Source organism: Carassius gibelio, chromosome A17 (assembly GCF_023724105.1).
Source record: "Carassius gibelio isolate Cgi1373 ecotype wild population from Czech Republic chromosome A17, carGib1.2-hapl.c, whole genome shotgun sequence".
NCBI lineage: Eukaryota > Metazoa > Chordata > Actinopteri > Cypriniformes > Cyprinidae > Carassius > Carassius gibelio.
Window position 1 is genome coordinate 20,504,753 of NC_068387.1, and position 23,189 is coordinate 20,527,941.

General features: G+C 38.1%; 1 protein-coding gene across 22 annotated transcripts in view; it reads left to right on the forward strand.

The window, feature by feature from the left end:
- Positions 1-23,189, forward strand: part of LOC128031708 (neurexin-3a) — a 262,219-nt gene that overhangs the window by 151,432 nt on the left and 87,598 nt on the right. For 2 of the 22 annotated variants that reach the window (XM_052620067.1, XM_052620068.1), the window contains exon 1: positions 3,353-4,231. The exons of the other annotated variants lie outside the window; for them this stretch is intronic. In XM_052620067.1, coding sequence (XP_052476027.1) covers positions 3,961-4,231 — 271 coding nt within the window. In that variant the 5' untranslated portion in view covers positions 3,353-3,960. Of the gene's footprint in view, positions 1-3,352; positions 4,232-23,189 lie in introns of those variants that run through there. 22 annotated transcript variants of the gene reach the window in all.

Consider the following 23,189-nt stretch of genomic DNA (forward strand, 5'->3'; position numbering starts at 1 on the left):
TTTAGCAGTTTCTCCTATAATGATGTTTAAGCCAAGCTCGATGATCCAGGTCTCCTAGTTCAGCTCCAGGCAGCTTAGCAGATGCCACAGAGAGCTAAACACACTCATCTGTGCCCGATTGTGAGTGCTGATCTCAAAGCTGTCGACCAAGATGGTTCATATCCTCCAGGTGGCTCCAGAGTAGGACTGCTAGCGCGCTAACACGCATCTCATTTGGGTTGCTGGAGTTGCTGAGTGACTTTTACGTATTCGCTTCTAAAATCAAGCAGCTAACCTGCTTATGACTGCTTGTTTACAAAGAAGTTTTGTTGTGTACACATCATTTAGAAAACCACCAACTGCTTCAAACACTTCTCAAATTATTAATCTGAGGACAAGTGATGATTGTACAGGCTCAGGATTGTTGATGAAGAATTTCTTGTGCAAAACTGGCATATATTTTGCTCTCTCATTAGAAGCATGGAGGCCATTCACCCGAGACATGCCTCAGGCAAGGCAGAACTAGCTCTGAGGACCGAGTTTGGAGTTTAATGAAACGCAAAAGACAGCAGATGAAGAAAAGCAGCTCTTTTGATAAATGAGTACCTTTTCCAGCACTTAGGGCTTTTGCCCTCATCTATCGTTTCTCTGCACCCATCTGTGGAATGAATATGAACTGATTATAGTCACAGAAGATTTAAACTAAACGGTTCTTCATTTACAAAGCCCCACATGTTAAGGGAGTCTTTCACCAGAGTAATATCAATGGAGAGCTGATTTGCTGTTGCGGTTTGTAATTCCAATGCCACGATTTACTGTCTGTGAAAAGCAGCGGTGGTTAAAGATTCAAAACACTATGAAAGCTTTCAAAATATTCCATTCTAGAGGCAATGTTCTCTTATTTGATTGCCTGTTTAGGGACATACATTTGCTCTTTTGAGGACGATATGCTACGTAGATTTACCTAGCTTTTACACTGCGAAAAAATAAAAGTCATTCAGAACTTAAGTTATTGTGGTATTGATGTTAACACCGTATCGGTCAGATTTACATATTTACACTATATGGTTCATATCAGAGGACATTGAGATAGCTTAAGAAGTTCAGTAGAAAAGAATGTGAAATGGTTATGTAAAACTAAATTACAAATTTGGTCCATTGTGAGTTTGTTTTGTGCTTTTTTTCCCAAAAAAAAATGTAAGACAGAAATGAAATAAGAGAATTAGGTTGATGTTATTTCCTCATCCCCATCCCTTCCCTTCCCTTCCCTTCCCTTCCCTTCCCTTCCCTTCCCTTCCCTTCCCTTCCCTTCCCTTCCCTTCCCTTCCCTTCCCTTCCCTTCCCTTCCCTTCCCTTCCCTTCCCTTCCCATCGCTTCCCTTCCCTTCCCTTCCCTTCCCATCGCTTCCCTTCCCTTCCCTTCCCTTCCCTTCCCTTCCCTTCCCTTCCCTTCCCTTCCCTTCCCTTCCCTTCCCTTCCCTTCCCTTCCCTTCCCATAACCATCCCTTCCCTTCCCTTTCCTTCCCTTCCCTCCCCATCCCATCCCATCCCATCCCTCCCCATTCCATCGCTTCCCTTCCCTTCCCTTCCCTTCCCTTCCCTTCCCTTCCCTTCCCTTCCCTTCCCTTCCCTTCCCATAACCATCCCTTCCCTTCCCTTTCCTTTCCTTCCCTTCCCTCCCCATCCCATCCCATCCCATCCCATCCCATCCCATCCCATCCCATCCCATCCCTCCCCATTCCTTCCCTTCCCTTCCCTTCCCTTCCCTTCCCTTCCCTTCCCTTCCCTTCCCTTCCCTTCCCTTCCCTTCCCTTCCCTCCCCTCCCCATCCCATCCCATCCCATCCCTTCCCTTCCCTTCCCATCCCTTCCCTTCCCATCGCTTCCCTTCCCTTCCCTTCCCTTCCCTTCCCTTCCCTTCCCTTCCCTTCCCTTCCCTTCCCTTCCCTTCCCTTCCCTTCCCTTCCCTTCCCTTCCCATAACCATTCCTTCCCTTCCCTTTCCTTCCCTTCCCTCCCCATCCAATCCCATCCCTTCCCTTCCCTTCCCTTCCCTTCCCTTCCCTTCCCTTCCCTTCCCTTCCCTTCCCTTCCCATTCCATACCTTACCTTACCTCACCTCACCTCACCTTAACTTACTTTACTTCATAAGCAGGAATCAGAGGTCTGGAGGTGTATTTTAGGAGGCAGCAACTGATCCTGTCAGTCAGCCATGCTTTTGGGACTGCTAAAGTATAAAGCTTTATTTGTTTGGTTTTAGTATTTAAAAAAATGTAATGTAATATTACATATATTTTAATATTTAATGTTCAGTTATTAAGACTTTTGTTTTTAATATAAAAAAGTATTAGTTTTGAAAGGAATATTACATTTATTGTCATATTTAATATTCAGTAATGAATAATTTGGTTTTAAATATGAATATTAAATATTGAATGCCAATAATTATTTTACATTTGTATTTATTATTTTTATATTAATACCACTAACTATTGTTCAGTTATTAATATAACGTTTTTTTATATCACTTTAATAACTGCACAATTGTAAGTGGTATTAATATAGATATGAATTGAAATATATAAATATAAAAATTTCACCTTTTAAGAGCCATTAGTCACTTGTTTCTTGGTAAATACAAGTTATAATAATGGCGACATGCATTTATGTACTTTCATTTTGATTGCCTTCGAAAACCAATTTTGTGTTTCAATTCAAGTTTTGATTTGGAGGTGATGGTGTAAGAGTGAGTGATTTGTTTACTTTGTAATTAGTCTGTCCATTTCCACCTTCAGGCTGATTTGCAAACTCGGAACATGAGCGGCATGCGTGATCACGCTGACAGTCTAATCAGCCAATCACAGTGACAGAGGCAGAGACAGAGATCTCACATGCCTTTACGCTTCACCAGCTTTAGGAGAACAGACTATTTCATCAAATATTTCCTAATTTCACATTTTATTTTGGTACTGTCAAATATATTCTTGAGAGGAAGCTTTACCTCCCTTCCCTCCTCAGCAACAGATGTTTAAGAATCTTTTTTTGTTCTTCTACCTTAATTCCCACAACTGTCTGTCAATGTTTCCTTCACTCCCTGTATCTCTTAATTTGTTCTTCCTTCCATAATACATACAAGTTCATCTCCATCTGAGACAGCAGCTGCAATGTGCTTTCTGTGGGGATTTGTATTGGAATCCCCATTTTTCCACACTTTTTACACCCAAACACACACATACGCACGCACAAATCACACATCCTCTTCTCATCCCATTCTGTTTGCACTGTTTCACCTGTGCCGATATCTCTCGCGCACTCTCTCTCCCTCCTCCCTCCAGCTCTGTCTCTCACTCGTGCGCTTTCGTTCGCTCTCCCTCCCTCTCACACTCTCATTGCTTAGCAGAGCTGCTGAAAGTGCGTCAAGCCTCTGTCCAAATACAGACAGGCTGAGCAATACTAATCTCAGGAGGAAGAAAATCAAAAGAGTGTGTGCGTGTGTGCAAGCGAGCTGTGTTTCAGTCCAAGCCTTTGAATTGCAACACCTTTGGAGCCCGGGAGTGGACAGTGCTGGGGAAAAAGGAGGAATCCGTTTCATACTAGTGTTTATCCTGTTGAAGAAAGCAGGAAGAAAAAAAGTATTTTCTAATTTTCTTCCCCTGCTTCCTTTGTGCGGAATGGACAGTGAATGAGTTGCAGGGTCGGGTCATGACCCTCTTTTCCGCTGGGTAATTGTCGCCTCTTCAGGTCTCGCGAGTGACTTATGCAGCTCTGAGAGGACCGGACTCCATCGCAGACACTCCTTCCCATCCATTCGCTCAGCAGCTGTAAACGGTCTCTCATCCTAAGTGAGTATAGTTTCACAGGGGCCGGCTACAGGTCTTGGACGAGGAGGTTTGGACTCCTAGCATGGGGTTTTCTGCATCATGAGAGAACTCTCCTCTCTCGGTTCTTCGTGCCAAGTGTCTAAGAGAGAGTCGGGTGTGCGTCATGCGTCCCAGCAGAGCAGTGGCATTGCTGTTTCTTGGCAGTCGAGAGGGGCGGCTCGGATGGACCCTCTGGATACGGTCTCTGACGTTGGGATGTATTGTCGGTTCAGTGTGGAGTTCCTCACCCGGCTCGGATAGTTCAGTGGCCTCCGCTGGACCACCTGGGGTGGCAACCTCATACACCCATCCTGAACACCCGTTCCACAACGGGCAGCACCACGCGTCTCCCATCTCCATTTACCGCTCTTCGGCTTTCCTCAGAAGTGGCCATGGTGAGTCCCGGCAAGCTAGTTTTATGACACACCTAAAGAGTTCTACTACTGTAAATGAAAGACATTTGTTTGTTCGGGAGTCTGACTTGCTTTCTTTTTTCCCACGAACCTCAATAGATAATTGCGACAGGGGAATAATCAGGATTTCGTTTATTGAGGGAAGATTGTGTCAGATGCTCTCAATAGTGGTTATTGGGATTTGTGTCTGTGCTTGCAGTTTAATTAAAGCTGGGAAGATAGTGCATCAGTGGGCTATAATAAGTCTGGTTTTAGATTGAGTTTTGGAACAAGGGGATCTGATAAGCATTAAGCTATTTTGTGGTTACGGAAAGCTGAGTTCTCTCTCCCAAGGCACACAGGCAATTACCCTATTAAAGTCTAAAGCGAGCAGCCGAAACTGTGGTGTTCTGTGCTAGGATTTCTCTTTTGCAGTGGTTCAGTGTCAACAGATCTTTTGCATTGTACCTAAGGCAGTGTAGAAATGCCTGAGCAATGGCTTTAGAGAAGCTGGCGTGTGTATTTTAATATGCGCAATGGGAAGAGGACAGAGATGCTTTGCTAATGAAGGCAGAACTTTGAGCAGGAACTTGTAGATGTGTGTCTTTGAAGTGATGTAGATCAAGACGTAAAAGACTGACCTCTATTCACCTCCCATTTCCCATTTCACTGTAATTGAATTATTTGAATAGGCCTATATTGTTTGCTTTGTATTATTCAAATATCCTGACGGATGCATGCTCTTGGGAAAACGTACTCACAAAATTCAAAGGACACTGGGGTAATGCAGCGATTAATTTCCAGCTTACCTTTGCTCTCTTTCAGTACATGGCAACTGGGAATAGCAGTCTTAATTCTGCCTTGAACCCGCTAGCTCGTTAGAAGAAAAAAAAGAAAAAAAACATTTGATTGCAGTAATGCATTTATTTGGACTCGAGCAGAGCGGCTTTTCTCACCTCAGTGACTTTGTACTTACAAATCACATTTATTCTGCTCACGCGGTGCATTTTCCTTTACCCTCAGACTTTATTTTTAGACGGATTTCTCTTGTAAGCCATGTGTGGGTGTGCGAGTTCATCAGCCACATTTAAAATCCCTCTGTCTCATCAAATCAATAGATTCAAGTTTTCATTTTCAAGTCAGAGCTAATTTACATGAAGGACAACAAGACATGATTTCTTGAGTGGTTCTCATTATTAATTATTTAGCAGTAGTCTTTGTTTGTTTTTATAGTTTTTAAGATTTTAGTTTTATTTATTTTTTTCTTGAGCTGGTCAGACCATAAGAGTTATTACATAGGGAAAAAAAGGCCATAATACACATTTTTGGACAACAAAATGTATATTTTGCTATATATTTTTTTACATAATAAATCTAATAATTAGATTTTTTTTAATTCCCTCATAATATATTTCAGAAACTTTTTTTGTTATTGTTAAAAATGTGTTTTAATAATTTGTTTATTATTATTATTATCATTATTATTATTTTTATTTTCAATCTTAAATTGATAAACAATTTAGCATTTCATCTGCAAATTTCGGTTATGAAATACTATTGTAAACTAGAGTTGGATATGCTAACTTCAGTTCTGTTTTTATTTATTCATTTATTTGATTTATTTACAAATATATTCAGTCATTCTTTAGATCAGTATTCTGGGTTTCCAACCTTAGGTTTGATGACATTGCTGTAGTTTTGGTCAGTGTGAAAATCTTGGTTGAGCGTAGCACTCGAAGACTCTTTCTCCACTCTCAATGAGGGCCCCTGGGGCATGATGCCGCATTAGATATAGATGAAAAGCTCTTCGGAGCGCTCTCTCGTTGCCTGTGTTTAGACGTGTAAGCAGAATCTCTGGATTAAGTCTCTACATCATTAGTTCTGTTATTATTTATTTATCATTTGATTTACGTATTCGTCGTGCAGCTTCTGCACCTTGCTTTGCTGAATTCATTGCGAGTGCAACATGCAGGGTTTGCTCAGCAGTTAGATTTCTATTTCCTTGGACATACAGCCTGCAGTCGAGAGGTCTAAGTTGAAGGCTTCCCGGCTGTCGGAAGGCATCTGGAGAGTTAGATACTGTATAGAGGAGATGTGCGCTGTAATGACACTGGAAAGAAGCATCCAGGTGAAGACTCTTAGAGGAAGCACTGCTAAGCCAGCACGCTCTCTCTCCAAAGCCTCACAACGATGAGACGAGAGCATGACAGGCAGAACAGAGTGGATTTTCCCCCACTTGTTTACCAAGAGAGTGTGTGTATGCGTGATAGCGTAGCTGTGTGTGAACATGTGCATGACGTGAACAGGCCTGAAAGTGTGCACTAATGCATTTGTAAACACTCGAAAAACTACTGTAAAGCATCGCAGAATATTTTTGGAAGCAAATGCTGTTGGTGGTATTGAGTTGGGATTTATCCAATGGGAAAAGGGAACTCTAGTTCTACCAGAAAGACTCGGGAGATAGAGGAATGTACGAAGCATACATTTATTGACAGCTCAGCGAGCACAATTATAAATTTCTTTGGCGGAAGGCCCCGTCCATGGTTCGTAATCCGAGGGTAGCGAATCTGCATTTCCTGCCTGAAGACGAAGGCAGGGGCGCAGCAGACCCCCCTGGAAGGTAAGGACAGGACCATCCTGGTGGTGGTGGGGAGGGTGGAGGTTGTTGTCGCGTTGGCATCTGCGAACTCAAACATGTGTAAGTACGATCTTTTATACAGGAGTATAAAGACGTGATTGGATAATGATGAAGGTAATTAGTGACGAAGTGATTGAGTCTTCCTGGCAGAACTTAGGCTAAAGCTTCCATTTTCATACTTGTGGATTATCAGAGTGAACAAACTCATTTTACACAGCTCTAAATTTAAAATTAATTGTTAAAAGTCACAGTAGCCCCCATTACTGCGGTAATTGGATTTGGCATAGACTGTGGTCAGATGAGTTTGGCTCAACTTTGCTCAGATTTTGAGAACGAAATGTGAAAATTGATACCAACACACTTTTACAAGCAGTAGGTGAACTGGTGAACACCTAAATTCGGAAAACTGCTTTTACATCAAATCAGCTGAAATCTTGACGTCAAACAGATTTAGTCTTTGCCAAAAACACCCTTTATTTGGCAATTACACACAAAATTTTAAAGTTTTTCACCCCAAAATGGTTATTTTTTAATCTTCCTGTTGTTATAAATTTATATGGCTTTATTTCTTCTGTGGAACACAAAAGGAGAAATGTAGAAAAAAAATAAAAAAATAATAATAATATATATATATTAACAAATTAATGAATGTCAGTTTGAAAATGACATTAGGGTGAGTAAATGATGTGTTTTTTTTTTTTTTTTTTTTTTTTACATTTACAGTTGTCTTTTGTACATTATTAATTGTAAATTGAGAAGAAAAAGGGACATTATACAAGTAGCATTATGAATAAACGGTATATGAATAATGGTGTATGAATAAGCTAAGACCTTTTTGCAGAAAGACACACACACCTCCGGTCCAACAAATGATATGCTTCCATGACAGGTGTTCAGCTCAGTGTCCGCCGATGCTTTGAAACACATTGTTAGTGGTTGAAGTTTAATTAATTAACATCCAGTCGCTCTTATGCAGACAACTTTAACTTCACTCCTCTTATCGTGCTTGACAGAAACTTTGAATCATAAATGCAGTAATTGGAAGTCATTATATTCCCTCTAAAAGAGGAAGTTTAACACACGTATTGTCAATACGCTAGAATTCCCATTCATTTACAGCTCTTTAATCTGAAAAGCGTCCGTCTTAAACTCATTCTCTCCGCAAATTATCTCCTTTTATCACTCTTCAGAGAGTCCTGCTCTTTCATAATTCCCATACTATACATTTTGATTAACTGCAGCATTCTTGCTGAATGGAAGGAGCTATCGAACACTTCACAACGAATACAATTGACTTTCAAGAGGAACAAGATGAACATAACCGCTCCATTTATGTTCTTGTTCCTCCATCTCCTGCCATACATGGCTCGGCACGTGTCCGTCAGGCTACTATCTACTTGGCTGCGTATCCGTTTCCTGTGATGTGATGGCATGCAGGGCTCTTGCCGTCAGGTTAATCATGTTAAGGCAGAGCAGGTTGTGTCGCTGGACTCAGTTGCCAGGTTTGGCAGCATAAACAGAGTCAGCTCCTCAATACATAAAGACCCTGGGACTGAGTCTGTTGGGGGGCTGTGCTACATTACACAAGTGTCTCTCTGCTAACTGAAATGTGGATCAAAGGAATGTTTAGACCTAAATCCTTGGGAAAACGATTAATGAAAACAGCAAGCATGGGGAAGATTGTAGGATAACAGGATTTCACAAGGCCTGTGATGGAAAGGCAGTGTGTTGGAGAAAGGGGAATCATTTGAGTGTTTGCGAGAGAGAATTGGAAGGCAGAAAAGGGAAAGAGAGATTGGGAATTATGAGACCTGCCATGATATGCACATGATTTTTTTTTTCTCTGTATCTGCCAAAATTCTCTTTGCGTGCACTGAAGCTGCAATACATTTTTTATAGATTGGCTTTTATAGCTGCAGTGCCTTAGTCCAATTTGGTCTAATTTTGTTAAATGCCATATATTTAGTTACACATGTTATATCAAATGTGACTCAAATTCAGTGGATGTGTCATTGTAGATTATGATATACTAAACTGTTGTCCCAATTAAAGATTTGCATTTTCTCTATGGTAAAATACTTTTAGCTGTTCCATTTTTTTAGGCATATAATTTTTAATTAAATTAAAATGACAATAAAAAATAATAAATACATATTTATTTGTTTTTGCACATTTATATATAAACACACAGGTTTAAAATTATTGCATGAAATAATTTGATTACTATTTTCTTTTCTAGAGTGTTGCTTTTAAAACAAATTATTGCTTTTATTATAACTCACCATATATTGGATTATGAATATCAAATATGAAATTCATTCAGCTGATTCAAGGCATTTTAAAATACTTATTTTATGTATATTAAATTTACTATGTAGAAACTTGATTAGGCCATTCATAGACAATGTATATTTGAATTGTTTACATAAACATTTTCACTAAAGTGTTTGTTTCTGAAACAAAGTATTGATTAATTCTAACCTAACTTAATTCTAAACTTAACTTTTTAACAGCTTGTAAACATAATGATTATGTCTTTGTCTTTTTGTCTGACCAATGGGAAGTCAGGGAACAAGTGTTGAGAAATCCGAAGTCAGTGGCTGAGAAATCGCACACTTTGAATATGGTCAAATGATCTAAAATGCATTCAGTGATCTGACTAAACCATTACACTTCGTTTGCATTCTCCAGTGTCATATAATGTCCCTCAAAATTAAAAAAGTGTGTAATTCTCTACCTGTTCTCATATTCATCTGCTCAGAGATGTCAGCAAAAATGCCAAACACTATACGCTGGGAGTTAAAAGATACCTGAGCCCTGATAGCTGAGTGCATCTCTGCTTCAAAGTTCTTGAATTTTCGAGGTGGCAAATCAGTCTAAAGCTCTTATTTCCAACCTGTACCGTGGTGTCAGCGGATCAGTGGCTTGCTTCATTCGGCACAGATTGGATGAATTCAATCTGACATACTGTGGTAAACCAGAACATCAGTGAATCCTAAAAGGAAATGCTGCATTCGGCCTAACTGCCTCGTGACGTGAAGAGACAATCATTCAGTTAATCTGCTTACAGGGAAATTGTCTATGTGATGCACAGCTGTTTTAACTGCATAAAGTGGATTGTACAGCTGTGTAGAGCAGACAGATAAATGAGGGTTACCATATTATAAATCATGCTGTGATTCTAGACATGTCATTTTATGGTGTTTTCGGTCTTTGATGGATTCCTACTCATATGGAAGAAATTCACTCAACATTTGCAGCACTTGTGCACATTGTATTTCCTTTTGCGTGCTCAGTCTTCTTCACTAACCACTAACTATCCAGTTTAGCCAGGTGCTTAATGTACTGAAATAGCCCCGTGCACCATATTTAAAAGAAGATATCATTTACATATAAATGCCATATACTCACCATTCAAGTTAAGATGCATTTATTTTATAAAATAATAATAATAATAATAATATTATGATTATTAATATATAATTAATATATCAGACTTCAATGTCAATGAACATTTCTTATGATTATCAGATGAAAATAGTTGTGCTGCCTAATATTTTTGTGGAAACCTTTTTTTTTTCAGGATTCTTTGATGAAAAGAAAAGAAAATATTTTGTGTATAAACTATTTTAAAAAATGTTGTGTTCATTGTTTTTGTCAAAATTACAACTATTAGATGATTGGCTAAAACAGTACAGACAGTGCATGCAAATAAATGTCGCTATGAGCAGGCGCAGTTCATTTTTAGTAAATTCCCCTGCACATATATCTCATATTTTTTCACCAGCTGTTACCTGGTGAAAGAAAATCACATCCTGTGCGTCCCCTACCCAGATACTCAAGAGAATAGGCAGGAATGGAAAGTATTAACTGTGTTTACCCCAATGAGAAGAATCCTCAATCAGAGCAATGAAGAAGCCTCTGAATACGAGATAATGTTCAGCACAATGGAGGAAACTGTGTCCACACAAAACCTCTCATTCTGCAGCCACTGCCAGGGAATTAACCCAAGCAGATTAATCCCATTATGAATGAACAAATTCCTTCTCAGAGATCGCACTGAAAGAAAGAAATAATTAAATAAAATCTATTGGTTTTATGGAAATTTCCAATACAAATGCCAGAGTTGGAGTATAAATGGAAAGATTAAAAAATGCCTGCTCCTGAAGAAACGCTGAACTAGCTAATATCATTGAATGGAATAATCTACGGCCCTGGGTGATACATGCAGAATTGCACGTTCAAGATTAAATCAGTTTTATAGCTTGTTTTCAAGTTCTACATTACGTATTAGCATGGATTTGAGAACTCCCTGGTGGTTGCAATCCAGAGAGGCCCAGTAACATTTGAACCCCCTTTTCCTGTTTGTCTAAAGGTTCCCAGAAAGCTTTTTAAAATGCAGTCACATGAGATAAACACCCCAAAGACAGTTTAGTGTTAATTTAGATAAAAAGTTTGACTGACTACATTTTTCCATACTTAAGACTGTAGACAAATACAAGCTGGCACAGTCATCACGAAATACTAACTGTGACTATATTGTTTATAAGAAAAGATGAGACTAAAATGTAATAACGGTGTATTTCTTTAACAAAAATTAGGAGAAAACTATCGTTGTGGTTGCCAGATGTTTCAAGTTTAAATCCCCATTTAGAACTTTTCTCCTAAAATTACAGCATAAGTTATCACGTTTATACATTTGAGTGGAATACTGATATTGTGATTATCAGTTTAAACATTATGCAGTATTACTTAAATATGATAATTTTCCATGGTTAGAAACTTGGACTAGTTACCTAAAGGTTGCCGGTTTGAGTCCCGGTGCTGGCAGGAGCTGTGGGTCGGGGGGAGTGAATGAACAGCGCTCTCTTCCACCCTCAGTACCCATGGCTCAAGTGCCCGTGAGCAAGGCACTGAACCCCAGGTGCTCCCCGGGTGCTGGATCTATAGCTGCCCACTACTCACTGCTGTGTGTGTGCACTTGGATGGGTTAAATGCAGAGCACCAATTCCGAGTATGGGTTACCATTACTTGGCTAATGTCAAGACTTTCCTTTTTTCCTTTCCTAGACTAAAATTGCCACAATTTGTCAACTTGAAACTTGACTTAACAAAATTGTGATAAAAACTAAAAAGGCCTAAGACTGAATAAAAAATCTCTTAAAAAAGATGACAAAATTAACCAGTCAGTATCACGTTCTTTATTAGCATCAATAGTTCCTTGAAGGACATTTAACATGGAAGCTTTTCATTGCTCAAAAGGTTTTTATAGTGGAAAAAAGCTTTTTTAGATTATAAAATATTCTTTACACTAAGGAAATAATAGTTCTTTTAAGAATTGTTCACTAAAAAAATTATTTGGGGAACCTAAAATGGTTCTATGACATTCCAGTGAAAAACTGCATTTGGAGTCTTTTAAGAGTGAATTATAATCTGGTTCCTTGGAGGTCTTGTTTGTCAGGAACAACTTTTTTCCCCCTATATTTTAGTTCGGTCCTTATTACATAGGGAAAGCACCTGGAAAGGCACAGACAGTGCTGGCAAGAGAATAGGTTCATCTTGCTTATAATTATGACTGTACAATCAGCATTAAACAGCTCTGCTGCATTCACACACTCTGCTTTTACGCCTGCATGCATCTAATTCAAGGCTGTGCAACATTAGATTAGTCCTTGTGCAGCAAAACAAACACTGAATGTCACTTCTTGGCCTCCGAGGATGGCGAGATTGTTTTGAACATGCAAAACAAATACAAAGTAGTATGTTGCTTTTGCAAGGACACAAGTCATCTCAATAATGGCCAGCAATGCTTGGAGGTAAGGTGGTGTTTTAGGGATTCCCTAATACACAGCAAATTACAGGTGTCTAACACTCACTTTATGAATAACTGTTCATGTCAGTGCTAATTATGAGCTGACACACTCGCCGTCTTAATGAGCCCTTCGAGCCACTGAGAAATGCTAATGCTATCTGTAGCAGCCAAGGCTAGTCACCTGCTGACACAGCAGTTCCCTATTAACACGAACACTAGGCATTCGCCTTCTGCGAAGTAAGATGCATGGACCTCTCAATTGTACCATGACAAAGATAGAGACCTCAGGTTACCCTCGTGCAGGCTCTTGTTAAAACTCGTTCCAAAGAAAAAGTGATGACACTTTAATTTAGCTTAGTTCTGGGATTACATTTCAGATACTCTGATTCTGATATGCATAGTATGTTTTATTACAGGAAACAAATCTTTTCTGAATGTGTCCTTTTCACAACATATTGTATTCTTTGTAATTTAATTGTACATATAAGCTTGTTGAAGTATAATGATGTAATGGTTTGTGGATCAGTAAGTAAGTGACTCTGTGAGTAACTCACAAGTTCAAGATGTTCATAAAAAACACCTGGCTCATTAGCATAATTTGTTTACTAATTGCATTACACTGGTTACGCTTTACTCTCGCTGTTGTGTGCAATCAGTGAGGATATCGTAATAAGCAAATGTGTTGTCTGGTTATTGTTTTCATATTATTTTCCATGAACAGACTTTCTTTCATCATACTGAAATTTATACTGCAGGCACACAAGAACAACAACAGCAGCAACAACAAAAAAATCCATTCATTTTCACACAACAACAGTGTTCAAGTCTGAATGGAGACATTAAAAATGCAAACATTCAAGAAATGTTAGTAAAAATGAAAATCCTTCAGTTTTGGTATTTAAAAAAAATGTAAGTGGTTCTTATTCTCATTTTCCTTACCCTAGTTATACCAGATGCTTATTTGCTTGCATATACTGATGCGTAAATTCTCAAATAATTGCAAATTTGAGCATTGAGATCTTAATGGGCTTAATTAAAATGGCTTCAAAGTCTGAAATTCAGCGCCTGAGAAAACCCACATCTCCAGTCTCAATCCCCGGCTTACTTTGTATCTTATTTAGCCTCATCTACTCTCTTAGCCTCTCTTTCTCTGTCACAGGCTCCATGCACAGATGCTCCACTTATGTAGGTTATTGCTGGCTTTGTAACAGAATTCCAATAAATCTATGGCTGTGCTATTTTCAGAGCTGCTAATGTTCATCGTGGCCGGCATTCTGTTAACTTCCACACCCTCCAGACTCCAATGTGGTTGATTGTCTCACTTCTGGTTTCTTTCTACTGGAATATCAGAGACTGAATTTTATACATCAGAAGTAATATAAATGGATACATAAATAAAAGATCCTGGATTTTAGCTGGAGTTTGAAGGTCAGTCACAATGTAAAATGGAACTATAAAAATGTGACATCAAAAATGGATTGAACCGCATGCATGATTAAGTGAAATGAATTTGGATGAAGGACTACAAGCACTTATCTATCAGAACTTACCTTGACAGCACACATAATGACCAGTGGCGCATTGTAGCCATCCTAGAGGGACCTATGATTACAATCTAAGAAACTGCAGGGCTTCATAATCACATGTCCATCAAGTCGACTACACCGCACACAGACACTGTCGGGGTTGATAGTACACTACCGGTATAATTCGGCTTTGAAAATTAATGGGCATGGGTGCCTGCCTCGTTTTTCTCATCTTCCCTAGTGCAATTCTCTTAAAAAAGACAAGCTGAAGAAATGCAGAGTGCACCTACACTATCAGATGAAAGACATAAATAAGATCTTAATGTACGGTTGTGCTTTTGAAATGACTGGATTCATGATTTCCGGCATACTCAGATTAAAAAGCTACGTACTGTGATGAGACCTTTGTCTGGTTCCTGCTCTATATACGAATGTGTGGCTTTGCCTTCTGCATCTCAGCTCTCAGGCTTGAGTTGAGGACTCTGGTGCATCTGAGATCACAGGATGTACCGATGCATTAAAATCCATGCCATTGATGAATGCCCGTTTGCACATGGCAAATTAATTACCAGGCAATAGCACGGCTCTACCAGATAATATAGTACTTCCTGTCTGCTCGAGGGAGCTGGTAGGAGCTTAGACACCTAATCATTGTGGCTCATCTCTTACACGCATGTTGTCATACAAGAGGAGTCTCGCACACTACAGCTTTTAATTTCATACCGACTCAGCCTCTGTAAGACAAGCAAATCATAGAGGACTTGCAGGCCATGTCGGTGGATTTCATACTGATTTTCAAGAAGCTTAAAATGTTTATATATACATATACATATACATTGTAATAACTTGATTAAAAAAAAAATAATAATAATAAAAAAATCTGTTTTTGAATTTGCACCATATTCTATTTTTACTACTATTTTTTTTTCTTTGGAATTAATTTAATGCTTTTAGGAGACCTTAAAAAAGAAACACTTTATTTTCTGAATTTACACCATACTGTTTAGATATATATTTAAAGGATGCAGGTGAAAAATAACAAACCATTTCCTCGATTTACTCTTTTTTTTTACACACAAGTAATATGCTTTACTTTTTGCTTCTCCCCCATTTTATGCAATTAATTTTATCCTTTTAAGACCCCAATTACATTTGAATGTACAGCATATTAACTTATTTGAATAACATTCATTAATTTATGTAATTTCACTCTTTTAAAAATCTCTTAAAAATGTTTTTTTTTTTTTATAAATACAATTTTCTTGTGAAAATAATAATTAAAAAAATTAAATACTGCCTGTTATCTTTTTAGTTTTTCTTTTTTAGTTTTTTAATTCGACTTTTATTTTTGGACTTTTATTTTTATTTATATAATCAAAACTAAAGCCTCTCCCTTTTCCATACCAGTCCTGTACAGAGTGTGTGAAGGCATGTGTACAGTGCAAGTGAGCAGCATGATGCGACTTGACAAAACTAGAACGCTTCTGTTCTAATCAGTGAAACTGTCTACACTGAAAGCTGTGCAGTGTCCATTCAAGGGTATAGTTGTGTTATGTACACAACAGACAGTCTTCAGCTAAAAAACATAAAACTTTTATTCCACTTTTTTGGAAGAAAGAGACCCTTGGTCTGATTCTGAGTTTCTTGCGTTGAAAATTAAAAATGTTTACCTTATGCAATGAAGTGACATTATACTTTGAACTTAAAAGTTCCCCAGCAGTTATCATGGTCCCCAAACACATTTTAAAAAGTCAGTATTGTCAGTATCAGTTTATCATCTCCAAGACTTTTCACAAATGAGCGCAGCAGTCCATCAAACACATTAGCGCTGTGTATATGAGGCAGACAGGAAAGAGAGAGATTCGAGGAAAGCAATGTCTCCGAAGGCAGTGCTGTGGATGAAAAGAGAGCTGGCAGTCCTAGCATGCTTAAGCCCACTCTACTGTCTACTGCATCACTTCCTCCATTTAGCCGGGAGCCATTCTCCTCCCCAGCATAGACTGCTACTGCTCAGAGCCCACCAAATACCTTTTCTCCTCCGGGTCTTTTCACAAGACAACAAAAGGAGTCAGTCAGTGTCACCCTTTATGTGCTAGGGACATGGAAGGGATATACTATCTCACTCTCTCAACAGATAAACTAAAGTCTTCATCATATATATGTCAGTAACATGTATTATTGTTAGTATTATTATTATTATTATTATTATTATTATTATTATTATTATTATTTATTTATTTATTTTAATAAATTAAAAAAAATATTCTTCAAGGCTTCAAATTGATCAAAAGTGACAGTAAAGGATACATAAAGCATGTGATATGTGTCACACTTTCCACAAAGATATTAAGCATCACAACTGTTAAACATTCACTCACCCTCAGTTTATTATAATGCACACACACACAAATATATATATATATATATATATATATATATATGTGTGTGTGTGTGTGTGTGTGTGTGTGTGTGTGTGTGTGTGTGTGTGTGTGTGTGTGTGTGCATTATAATAAACTGAGGGTATAAGTGAATAATGCATTTTCATTTTTGTTTTAATTTATAGAGGTTTGGGGTTATCTTATCAACCCCAAACTTCTATTTATTTATCCACTCACCCTCACTTTATTATAATGCACAACAAAAGCATAACAACCTTAAAAGATATCCATACACCTGCATTTGCAACTATTAATACAGTAAGTTATCTGAAGCCATACAATAGCTTTGCATGAGAAATAGACTGAAATTTAAGCTGTTTTCACAGAATTGTTTTCCCCTAAAACGTGCACTGTATGTGACCTTAGTCAGGTTAGACGCCGTATTTAATTTAATATTGATGAAAATATCGATGACATTGTATTTCACTAAACAAATAACAAAATGCTTAGGGTTTGGACCAAGATGTAGGTAAAATGAGTAAATGATGACAGAACTTTCAGGTTTTTCTTTAAATGTGAAAACAGCCGAATGTCATTCTAACATCTGACAGGAAACTGTACAGTACAGCAATGTGTTGCAGATGTGCAAACACTCGAAAAATTACATTTTCCAGCTGAAAACACAAAACAAATAGATGTCATACTGACGTGCATGAATGATATGAGGCAGCGTTTATTGCATGTTGAAAATATGATTTCTTATTTTTACAGAAACTGTTTATTTTGAATGTTCAGAACTCCAAACTCCTGAAAAACTATTCAAATTTATGTGCCCAAAATAACTGTCCATTTAATTATCAGTGCTCCCTCAAAAAAGTGTGAATGGTAGTGGATAGTCTAAGCCATCTAATTGCATGCAAATGTGGGGTGTCTTCTACCTGTGAATAGCAGAACTCAAATCATCACCAAAATAGTACAGGTCATTATTTTCCAGCCACCAGCACTGTTCACAGACGCATGTCAGTAATGGTCGAGACAGTGTGGTGAACACAGATGTGATGGAGGTGGCGGAAAGTCTATATGTCAGTCTGAGAGGCTGTTCGTGAGGAATATTAAAACAAATGGCATAATCAGACTCCTCATTGGGACTTCTGAGAGATCAAAAAGAGAAATTCCTTCACCGTAACTCAAAGAGCACATCTCCGTGTGCGTGTTTGTGCGAGACCAGGAGAAACCGAGCGAGAGGGTCTTAGTATTTCTTTGAAAGTGTGAAATTTTAATGGAAACCTCCTCTTGTTATAGAATGTTAATGGATTTCTTCCTCTCACTTAAACAGGCCATCTTATTGTGAGCTCTACTTTGCTTAATGGATGTATTCACATGCATAAGTGCACTGCGTCGTCTATGAGGGAATGTCTCTTCCATTTCCATAAATTACATGCAGAAGTCTGGGGATGGATGTAATTTTGCCTGACAGACAAGCACTCATGAGCTCCGCCAGCGTTGTGAAAGAGCACTGCGACTTCAAATTGATTTTCCTTGTTCCTCATACGATGACTGTGCGGCTCTCCAGCCAGTCTCCTCCTTGTTAGTATTATGAGGAAACATGTAGTGACTTCAAATGCAATTTTATTTGAACATATACGGTACAAAACGAAATAAATGCATGCAAACGTGCTTTGATAGAAGCCTGAACACGTTAATAATCCACCCTGTGCTTTATTTAATAACATCGCAATTATTAAGTTGTCAAACAAATGGAGAACACTGAAGTCTCGTTTTGTTTTAAAGCTGTTGTTTTTTCTAATGCTACACCGACTTAATGTATGACTGTCTGGTTTCATTTGGTCAAGGACGGCGTAGAATTGGTAACTCAATTCAGAACGATCTTGCAGACTCCATTATAATGTGGATTTCTCTAAATACACACGCGCCCTCCAATGAAATCACAATTTTGACATTATGGGATTATCCCACTACACATCCCATCATGAATATCTGATTTTCTGTAATTGAATCGCTTGAGTGGGGTGGATTTTTGTGTGGAGAGTGAACTGGTCTCAGTCTAAAGGAATCTGAAGGGGATTCCAGTGAAAGGTCATCTAAGCGGAGTTTAGATCAGGATTGCCAGTCAGTGCAGGGTGTGACACGGATATATAGAGCGTATTCTGTAAAGAGAGAAAACAAGGCCAGTTCTTTAGAGTCTGAAAGGTCCTGGAGTAGTCTGGGTAAATGTTAGACATTTAAAGAGGTCGGGGAAAGTGAGCTGCTGCAGAATTGTTAGAGCTGGTGCTTTTTTGGGGGGATGGGTTTTCACATTAATCTAGGATCAATATGGAATAATATGGCATAACAATTACTGGGCCTATTTTATAGAATTTTATCATCTACAGTGGGGTTCAACAATGTAAGGCCATATAAAAAATCTGGGATAAATGCACTGAAGCTGCATTTATGTGATCAAAAATGCAGTATAATGTAAAATATTATTACAATTTACACTTGTAATTACAATTACAATATTACAATTTACACTTAAATGCTCTACCAATGTAGCTTCGAAATTTTCAATAGCAATTACTCCACATGATTCTTCAGAAACTGGTGCTTATGAAACATTTCTTACTATTATAAATGTTATAAACAATTGTGCTACTTAATATTTTTGTGGAAACAAATTTTTTTGTTTTTGTTTTAAAGATTCTTTGACGAATTAATAGATCAAAAGAAGAGGATTTAATTGAAATATAAATATTTTATATACTATAAACTATAAATATAACTTCTGATCAACTGAATGCATCCTTGAAGATTAAAAGTATTCATTTCTGCACTGTTGATAGCCAGATAAGCTATTTTGAAGCATTCTCTTTTTTCTTTTTTTCTTTTTTCTCAAGTTGTTATACTGATAATAATGATTTATGATGAAACATTTTCATTTGGTTAGAAGATTATCAGATGTTTGGACTCCATAATATAATTTGAACATACTAGTATGTTTTTGCGACTAGTGTTTTGTACATCTTTGTAGCTCCACCAACCATTTCATGCAAAGGCTTCCATGTATAATTTATGGAGATATTATTGACAATGTAGGATTTTCTGGTTCCATAACTAAGGAAACTGTTATAGTAGAGGGTGTACTGAACCTTGTAGAAACTCAATTAGTTTCTTTATGGTCAGAGTCGAGGTGCTCCCTATGCTACTAGATTCGGAACCTGGAATGGTGTATTGCATTTTTAAAGAGTACGAAATGAGTCTGCTCCTCCAACTGTATAGGTTTGCATCGCTAGCTCCAGGCCTCCGTGTACAGCTTAAAACGCTGAAAAATATCAGAGCGCCGGAAACAAATAGGCAGGCTGGCACATTTAACCAGGAAACACACTGTTCTAGGTATGTTTTTTTGCATAATGGCTTTCATTGCTTTAGGGAGACATGAATTGCTTCACATTTCTCACCTTGACATCGGAACTATTCCACAGCATAGAAATGCACAGGGAGTCGATGTGCGAAGGGGGGAATTCGGGCCCCCATGTCTCTCCTTCCTACACTGACAAATTAAAAAGGTTACATTAGATTTTTATCATCAAAGAGAGTTAAGTTCTGTAAATGGAAGCGTAAAATGCCTCCTGGGCTTTCTTTCAGAACTATTTTAATCAGCGTTCGGCTCTGGAACAGGGCCTCTGATGAAACAGGCCGGCACAGAGCCTGGTACGAGTGATGGGGGACAGGTTTCTATCACTCCCTCGCTTTCTATAACAGCCTGTTCCTCTTTTGCACACAATGAAATGGCTTTCATAAGGCTTCAGTGTAACATGTTGTGAATATGGTACAAATTTATTTCGCTACGTGGCTGAAAGAAATGTACAAATGCATCAAGAGACATGCAGATTCTTCATCAGCCTCGTAAGTGTGCACACTGTCACTAAACCACCGGCTATAATTTTCACTAATGTAACTGCATTGCCAACCAGTGTGAGTTATCAGAGTATTGATTTACGAGTCCATATTGATTTTCTCTGTATCATTCAGAGCGTGAGCAGAAGATAATTTCAGCTTTCTCATTTAAATGATCGCAGTCCCTTTAATAACTCAGAGCGGGTATTAATGTAGCTGTCAGGTAAACCTCTGGCCGTCTTTCCTCATGTTGGTCGCTCATGGGAATTGATGCACTCCATAAGAAATAAAGCCCTTATTAAGAGAGCCAGTAGACGAGACCTCGACTGAACGCTGGGGGACTCTCATTAAAGCAGAGAAGAATATTACGACAGCCTCAAAATCACATGTCTCAGTCTACCGGAACAGTTTCTTATTGGTTATGCGTGTGCATTTGGCCTGTACTTTTTGAAACATTATTTTGTTTAAATGCACTAATGATGCGTTTTCTGAACACTGGGTTTTATCTTAATTGCCTTGGCATCTCCTGACCGTTCCTTCTGCACACTGAAGCAAAGTTTAAAAGCAATTACTCAGTTATTTTTAAGGACAAATTAGCTTACAGATAAACCAATTTAGTTCATTATCAGTTCAGTACAGAGTTACAGCTAGAGTTGAGAGTCAAAGCTCCAAAAACTGTTGCTGAATCTCACTTTAAAAAAATACAAAAATATTAATTATTATTGTATTGTTGTATTATTTAATACAGTCTATTGTTTTATTTGTTTTTGTTCAGCGCTTTGAGATCTACATTTAAAGGCGCTATAGAAAATAACGTTTATTATATTCTTATTATTAAATATTTAATTTATTAATCACAGGAAATATGTAATCTAGTAGCAGGGAATGTATTCCATTCTTTTTAAGCGAACATGTCTTATTTTAGAATTCTAATTTAATTTTAAGTGAAAAGATAATGACTATGCAGAGCTGTGTAATATTATTACACGTCATCCACACTCACTGACATAGAGTAGGAAAGTAATCTCATAATGCACTAGATAATTTCAGTTTAATGTATCAAATACGGGGGGAAATGTTTTTGAAATAAAGAAAATCAACTTTTCTGACCTATAAAACATCTTTTCACCTTAAATGATAAGCTGACAAATGATCAGAGAGCTTTGAAATAGATTTTAAAGTAACATGGACATGTGTTGTGCAGAAAAGCTAATGTCAATTCTTTTGAATGCGACCCAGCATGTGGTCTGCTGCATTTGCGGCACTGCCAACATGTGAAATGAGAAAAATTGAACCTTCCCTTTTTTAGAGAACAACAGTCATGCTTCTTGAGAGACCTAGAGAATATTTAAAGCCCTGTGCCATACGGGTCCCATTTTCGTCTATTTCCTTGTAAGTAAGGGAGTCCATGAGGGTGAAAATTGTTTTCACCTCTCTGTTCAGATCATTTAAATGCATAACATCAAATCTGTGCTTCATGCAGATGTGGACTCAAGCATTTCAATGTTTACTGGTGTGTTTATTTATTTTTTGTTTGTTTTTTTGTTTTTTTAGAATTGAAAAAAAAAACTGCCTGGCTACATACAGTTTGTACTACACTGTAAATGCAAACATGCTATTTAATTAAAAATATTAATTTGACTTTAATCAGTTTTTATCAACCTGCTATTTACACTTGCTTTTAGTAAGTTACTTGTACTTTGAGGTTGAAAAATCTTACCAGCTCAGTTTACTTGAGTTAGATTAATTTAGAAAAAGTAAGTTTATGATCTGTGGGCATGCGCAGATCAGTCCTCTCTACGCTAGACGGCGATATTTGTTCACCACTATGGCCCCGCCCTTCAATAGCTACTATTGGCCAGGCGTCCATGCTTATGTACCTGATTTGTACAGGTCATATCCCCTGACCAACCTTAACCAATCCAGGTGAATTGCCTAACCCCAACCAATCAAGCTGCTTCGGCGGATTTTGGCGTGGCGGGATTCGTAATTTTGCAGACATGTCACATCGTGCCTTCAACTGACCAGGTGGAGCTGGACCTAAACATCGCTTCAACTGGGCTTTTTATCTTCATCATGACAGCGATTCTTGTGCTTGGCACACTCATTTGGTGAGTAAATATTTTAACCTTTTGCAGACCGTTTTGTTTCTGTACGTTAAATCAGCGTCAGTGTGTGCTTGCTAGTACTGATGTGTGTGTAGTAATGTCGGTTAAAGCTAGCTAACTAACATGGACATAACGTGGCTATATTTTGATGAAACTTGGTCAATACTTCATTATTTTTTCAATTCAAAACTTCGTCTGTGTTGAAAATAGGTAACTTTAAAGACTAGTCACTTTCAAATTGAGGAAAAACTTTAGTGTAACGGTCGCGGGCGTGCTCGTCATGCGAACGTGCCCGCGCCCATCTGCCATGCCAGTAACTTTTGTCGAGTACTGACTAGCATGATGACAAACTGATCCCGGCGGTTTGTGAGTTTACTGAGCTTTATAACTGTTGTTTATAAACTCAGGCAGAACATCAGAACAAGTCTGGATGTATCATTTTATTTTAAGATAGGCTGTAAAGTTAATAACAGTCTTGTCTTTATCAAAGACAGGATTACCACTGTGTTTCGACATATGCTTGGGGATATCACCACAGTCAACTACGTTAACTTAATGTTATTTTATTTAACACTCGGCACTTAATACTAGTCGATATTCGTA